This window comes from Phalaenopsis equestris, unplaced genomic scaffold, assembly GCF_001263595.1.
Source record: "Phalaenopsis equestris unplaced genomic scaffold, ASM126359v1 Scaffold000580, whole genome shotgun sequence".
NCBI classification, from domain to species: Eukaryota; Viridiplantae; Streptophyta; class Magnoliopsida; order Asparagales; family Orchidaceae; genus Phalaenopsis; species Phalaenopsis equestris.
The window spans coordinates 173,306-180,182 of NW_018165020.1; the positions used below are offsets into that span (position 1 = coordinate 173,306).

The following is a 6,877-nucleotide window of genomic DNA, read 5'->3' on the forward strand; positions in this document are numbered from 1 at the left end:
GAATGTTGTTTTTCGTGTTTGACTTGTTTATAAATCGAGCTAAAAAACATTATTCATCTTTTGATAGCTTGTTTAATGAGCAAATGAAACACGAGTTATTTAACCAGTCAAACACGAGCTGATCACGAATAATGAGTTTTTTGATAGCTCTATTTAGACAAACCTAAACCCTCACAATGCTAAGGTTTGGTAAAAGTTTGCCAAGATATATAGTGGATTTCTTAAGAGGATCACTATGATAAAAGAAAGAGAATTTTACATACATAGCATACAGTTCTTATGTATTTATATATCTCACACCTAATCTTCATATTTATATAGCACTTGGTGTCTTTAGCCTATATATAAGAAGAATATTTGTATAAAGGTCATCCGAGAAATATTGATATTTATAAATTAAATTTAGCTATATTTTAGTTGAAAAAAAATAATATTTTTATTTTAGATATGATATTATAGATTTGAGTGTTTAAGAAAAATCAAGGATCTGAACAAATAATATGATTAGCACCACCTAGGGGTGTAAACGAGCCCAATACCAGTGTTCGACTCGTTTATATTTTGAGCTCAAAAAGTGTGTTTGTGTTTGACTCGTCTGTTTATAATAATAATATTAATTTTATTATATTTGTCCTATACAGACCCTCTATAATGAACAAGCTATCGATGATCAATGGATCAAGGGCATTGGGGCAAGATTTAAAGCATCATTTGAATTTAATTCAATAATTTTTTTTTTCTATTTTCTTAATTAATACTTTTAATTGATTATAAATTTTTGTAGCCTTGTAGTCAATTAAATTTTTTATTAGTAGTCAATTAAATTTTTTAAAAATACTATTCATCATATATATATATATATATATAATTGATTAGTAGTATTTCGAGTCAAAACAAGTTGAACATGGACAAACAAATATTTATTCGTGTTGTTCTTATTCGACTCTTTAACTTAATGAATGAGCTGAACAGAAGCTGTTCATGAATGGGTGATCTTATAAGTTGTAACCTGCTGCAAAAGAGTGATACCACCTTTGCTCCCAATTAACCCATGGGAGAGTAAAAATTTAAATAGGTATATAAATTTATAACAATTACGTATTAAATCCGAACCCGCTTGATCTTCTTCTTCTTTTATAAGCCCTTTCTTTTTTCTTCCTGGTGCGATTCTAGCCGAAAAAAAAAAAGAAAAACCCTAGAACTGATGGCGAGGAAGAGAAAGCTCGACACCCATGTCATAGAGGTGAAGTCAGAGGACGAACAGCCATCTAGCGAATCCCCCGACGGGGAGGAGGAAATAAGTGAAGAGGAAGAAGAAGAGAACGAACATGAAGATGCTGATGAAGATGAAGAAGAAGAAGAAGCAGATGAAGATGAAGAGGAAGATGTTGATGAAGATGAGTTAGAGGGAGATGAGGACGAAGCGGAGGATTTCTCAAGCAAAGAATCAATCCGCAAGCTCCTCGAGCCTTTCGGCAAGGACCAATTGATCGAAATGATCCAGGAGGCCGTCCTCAAGAATCCCTCCCTTCTCTCCCGCGTGGTCAAGACGGCTGAGGCCGATCCCGTGCACCGCAATATCTTCGTCCATGGTCTCGGCTGGGACGTCACCTCCGAGACCTTAGCCGCGGCCTTTTCCCCCTTTGGCAAGATGGATGAATGCAAGGTGGTCACCGATCACGCCACAGGACGATGCAAAGGGTACGGTTTCATACTCTTCAGCTCCCTTTCTGCGGCCCGGCGCGCTACCAAGGAGCCCTTAAAGAAGATTGGTGGCCGCATTACTCACTGCCAGCTCGCTTACTTGGGCCACACTTCTGGAGCTGGGCAGATCCCCTCGGAGGTCACCGGCAGGAAGTTATACGTTGGCAATTTGGGAAGCAACGTTAATCCTGAACGCCTCCTTGCATTTTTCGCGAAATTTGGAGAGATCGAGCAGGGACCGCTTGGGTACGATCCGGCAACGGGGAAGCTTCGTGGCTACGCACTTTTTATCTACAAGACTGTGGAAGGGTTAAATAAAGCTTTGGAAGAGCCAACGAAGTATTTTGAGGGCTGTGAGCTGCACTGCAGGAAGGCATTTGAAGGGTCTAATAAGATCAATAATACCCAGATTGCACCAGCGGTTGCTTCGGAAACCGTGCTTACTGGGCGGCAGGCAAATGATTTCGCTCTTAGTTATGCTCCTGCAGCTGCTTTGATTGGGCAGAAATTGACCCCAGCACCAACGACAGTGATTGGACCGAGTGTTGGGGTTGGCCTGCTTAATCCAGTAGCTGGGTTGTCTCCTGCTTTGAGTGTGGGAGGTGCTGGTTTTCCTCAACAACCTTACACAGTTGGAGGTGCTGGCATTCCTCCACAGTCTTATGCCATTGGACCGGTTGGATCAGCAAATAGGGCATCTGGGCTTGGTGTGAACAGTATAAGCCCGAGTGTAATTGGGAATTATGGTTCCCTGGCAGCGCTGCAGGGTATTGGAGCTTACCAGAATTCAGCATCTTCTGCAGCTATGAGGCCTCAGTCAGGAATTAGTTCTTTGGGAGCGAGTGGGTTGGCACCTTTCTACGGGCATTAAGGTATATGAACTCGATCATTTATAAGAAGTTATTTCTCTTTTCGTATTCCACGTGGAGTTTATCATTTATACTACCGGCAATATGATGACTTGAAGTTAAGTACCATTTATGATTCTGCTGTAGAACATAGGATAATATAGGTCAATAACACATTCCATGGATCTTCACTCTAGCTCTTTTATTGAGGTTAGATGTATTGATAAGCTTTATTGATCTGATGTCTTTTTCTGTATGTTGTGTACGTTTTCCTATGTTAGCTTAGTTCAAGTGCATGTATGCCAGTTGCTGTGACTTAGAACTTCAATTCTGCTTTAAACTTGAAATTTTGTTCTGATTTATTTGCTATAATATTCCGTTTTTCTTTCTCTAATTATGTTTTTGGATATTTCTTGTAGTCTTGGCCAACAGATTTGGTTTTATTTGGAAATTTGTTGAAAGGACAATTTCTCTTATGATGGTTTTCCTTATTTGTCATTTTAATTTCCCAAGCAATACATGCGTACTTCATTTCTTAAGTTTTGTTTTCCCATTTTTGTGCTTCCCTGGTTTATGTGGATGGACATGAACATGATTTTATGATAATCTTACTTCTTTATTATTATATAAACTGAGCTTGGTGAACTTTAAAATATGGGTATGATGCTTTTTTTTTACCTGATGTTAGCATACCAGTAGTAAGTTATATTTTAGCATATTGAACTTGTTATTTGTCATTATCATTACCCTTATCCCAACAATTTGGGTTAGCTATGTTAATTATTATGTTTCATTCATTATTGGTGAATTCTATTAAAGATTTAAGCCTATTTTTCATAAACTATTTTGCACAACTTATCTATATAATCTTAGGTTTACCTCCTCACATTCTTAGCCCCTTGACACTAATTTATATGTACTTGTCCACTAGTTTTGTTTTTTACTTTTTGTTTACATGTTTAAACCAACTAAATCTATTTTCACTTATCTGATCTTCAATAAATGATACTCTATCCATCCCCTAATATAATCATTCCTTACTTTATCTGAAATTTTTCGCACATATATCTCAACATTCTCAAATTTTATTATGCTCAAAATAAATTAAGGATTATTATACTACTAAACATTCAAATCCACACACTATTGTAGGCCTAATTGCAATTTTATAGAACTCACATTAAGTTTCCTTGATACACTCCTATCGCAAAAAACACTTATAATAGTTCTTGATTTTAACCACCTAACCTTAACTTTAGAATTTATCCTTATTTATATCTCTATTATTTTGTATTCTTTGGGAGCGAGTGGGTTGGCACCTTTCTACGGGCATTAAGGTATATGAACTCGATCATTTATAAGAAGTTATTTCTCTTTTCGTATTCCACGTGGAGTTTATCATTTATACTACCGGCAATATGATGACTTGAAGTTAAGTACCATTTATGATTCTGCTGTAGAACATAGGATAATATAGGTCAATAACACATTCCATGGATCTTCACTCTAGCTCTTTTATTGAGGTTAGATGTATTGATAAGCTTTATTGATCTGATGTCTTTTTCTGTATGTTGTGTACGTTTTCCTATGTTAGCTTAGTTCAAGTGCATGTATGCCAGTTGCTGTGACTTAGAACTTCAATTCTGCTTTAAACTTGAAATTTTGTTCTGATTTATTTGCTATAATATTCCGTTTTTCTTTCTCTAATTATGTTTTTGGATATTTCTTGTAGTCTTGGCCAACAGATTTGGTTTTATTTGGAAATTTGTTGAAAGGACAATTTCTCTTATGATGGTTTTCCTTATTTGTCATTTTAATTTCCCAAGCAATACATGCGTACTTCATTTCTTAAGTTTTGTTTTCCCATTTTTGTGCTTCCCTGGTTTATGTGGATGGACATGAACATGATTTTATGATAATCTTACTTCTTTATTATTATATAAACTGAGCTTGGTGAACTTTAAAATATGGGTATGATGCTTTTTTTTTACCTGATGTTAGCATACCAGTAGTAAGTTATATTTTAGCATATTGAACTTGTTATTTGTCATTATCATTACCCTTATCCCAACAATTTGGGTTAGCTATGTTAATTATTATGTTTCATTCATTATTGGTGAATTCTATTAAAGATTTAAGCCTATTTTTCATAAACTATTTTGCACAACTTATCTATATAATCTTAGGTTTACCTCCTCACATTCTTAGCCCCTTGACACTAATTTATATGTACTTGTCCACTAGTTTTGTTTTTTACTTTTTGTTTACATGTTTAAACCAACTAAATCTATTTTCACTTATCTGATCTTCAATAAATGATACTCTATCCATCCCCTAATATAATCATTCCTTACTTTATCTGAAATTTTTCGCACATATATCTCAACATTCTCAAATTTTATTATGCTCAAAATAAATTAAGGATTATTATACTACTAAACATTCAAATCCACACACTATTGTAGGCCTAATTGCAATTTTATAGAACTCACATTAAGTTTCCTTGATACACTCCTATCGCAAAAAACACTTATAATAGTTCTTGATTTTAACCACCTAACCTTAACTTTAGAATTTATCCTTATTTATATCTCTATTATTTTGTATAGTAGATCGAAAATGCTTAAATCTATTAAATCAAGACATGTTATCTTTTAATTATATTGAATAATAATTATTAATTTAACATTCACTAAAATCACATATCTTTTATTTCAACATTTGTTCTACTAATTCTATGTTTTGTCTTCTAAACATTTCCTCCATTATTAATTTTCACTTATTTTAATTATATGTTTATTGCAAGAGCATACATTATGGTACCATGTTTAGATTATCCTTTATAAACATTACTATAATAAATATTAAAAAATATGGATTCAATACCTACCTTTAATGTAAAATAATTGAAAATGCATGGATCACTCCACTACTAATTCTAGTACTAATTAATGTTTCTTCACACATTTATTTAATAATGCCAACATACTACATATATATTTTTATCATAATGTCAGTCAATTCAATTCTCTTTGTACTTATTCACATGCATTCTCAAAATCAATAATAATCGTATGAAGATCTTATTTTTGCTTTCTCTAAATTTTCATTAGTATCTTAACACATTTTTTCTTTGATTTATGTTCTTCGAGTAAAACTTAATTGGTTGTATGAAATTGAGATAATTTTTACAAGCATGTGTTCTATTTAATATATTTTTTTATCATAATGTCTGCAATTCAATTTGCTTTGTACTTATTCACATGCATTTTCAAAGTCAAAATTAACCGTACAAAGATCTTATTTTTGAGTTCTATAAATTTTCAATAATTGTCTTAACATATTATTTCTGTGATATATTTTCTATAAATTAAGCTTAATCGGTTATATGAAATTGAGATAATTTTTCTTGGCTCGTGCTGTATTACGCTCTCCAATGGCGTCATATATGGCATCAAAATGTTTCTTTTTCATTCATATGGTTTCCTTTTAGGTTTCAAAAATGAAAAAGATCTATTGACCAAATCATTGTTATTTCCTTTTAATTTTTAGATATCAATTTGTTTCTTATACATACAAACATAACTTTATGCATCTTGTATGGAGCTAATTTTACTTAGCCTCTTTGAATCATTCCAAAATATATTAATTATATTGAGCTCTTTCATAATATTTTTTTCATAAAAATCGCTTATTTAATATTTTACTAAACTAGCATTGACATACTGATACGATTCGGAATCAAAATTGGTAGAAAAACATCGAATAAATTGTAATAGAGATACGGGAAAATTCAAATGAGGGCTGATTTTACTAATAACAACGAAAACAAACAAGATACAATGTTGATATATTTTCTGAGAGGTTGATTGGCTCACCACAAATCTTAGACGCCGCTAAGAGCAACACACGAAAGCAAAGACTGTAGAAAACAAAACCTTCCACAAACTGTCGCCACTTAGCCCTCATAAATACCTTTACCTCTTATGTGTGATCAACTATCTTCTCGTGACAGGAGGGTCCCACCTTTTTCCCTTGGGAGGTATGGTCGGGTTAGACATACTCGATCCAAGCCGGTTCCTCCTAGTTCGGCACAACAACAGGCAGAGCTGGTCTCTCCTCGACCTACGTAACAGGAGACAAAGTTGGTCCTTCTTAGATCGGCATAACAGCGGATGTATCAATATTCTCCTCCTAGAAAGCACTTTATTCTTAAAGTGTAATGATGGAAACTGCTTCAGGATCACCTCATACAATTTCTATGTCGTTTCATAAACTAGAAGATTCTTCCACTTAATCAGTACATCCTTTGCTCCAACCGCTCT

The 6,877-nt window shown here is 33.8% G+C and overlaps 1 protein-coding gene across 2 annotated transcripts in view; it reads left to right on the top strand.

Annotated features, from left to right (window-relative positions):
• The first annotated feature begins 1,104 nt into the window (after positions 1–1,104).
• The window catches only part of LOC110029501 (UBP1-associated protein 2A-like), a 30,638-nt gene continuing 24,865 nt past the window's right edge, over positions 1,105–6,877 (top strand). Inside the window, exon 1 of one of the 2 annotated variants that reach the window (XM_020731822.1) lies at positions 1,105–2,576. In XM_020731822.1, coding sequence (XP_020587481.1) covers positions 1,205–2,575 — 1,371 coding nt within the window. In that variant the 5' untranslated portion in view covers positions 1,105–1,204 and the 3' untranslated portion in view covers position 2,576. Of the gene's footprint in view, positions 2,577–3,845; positions 3,890–6,877 lie in introns of those variants that run through there. The other variant, XR_002294552.1, reaches the window with a different exon arrangement.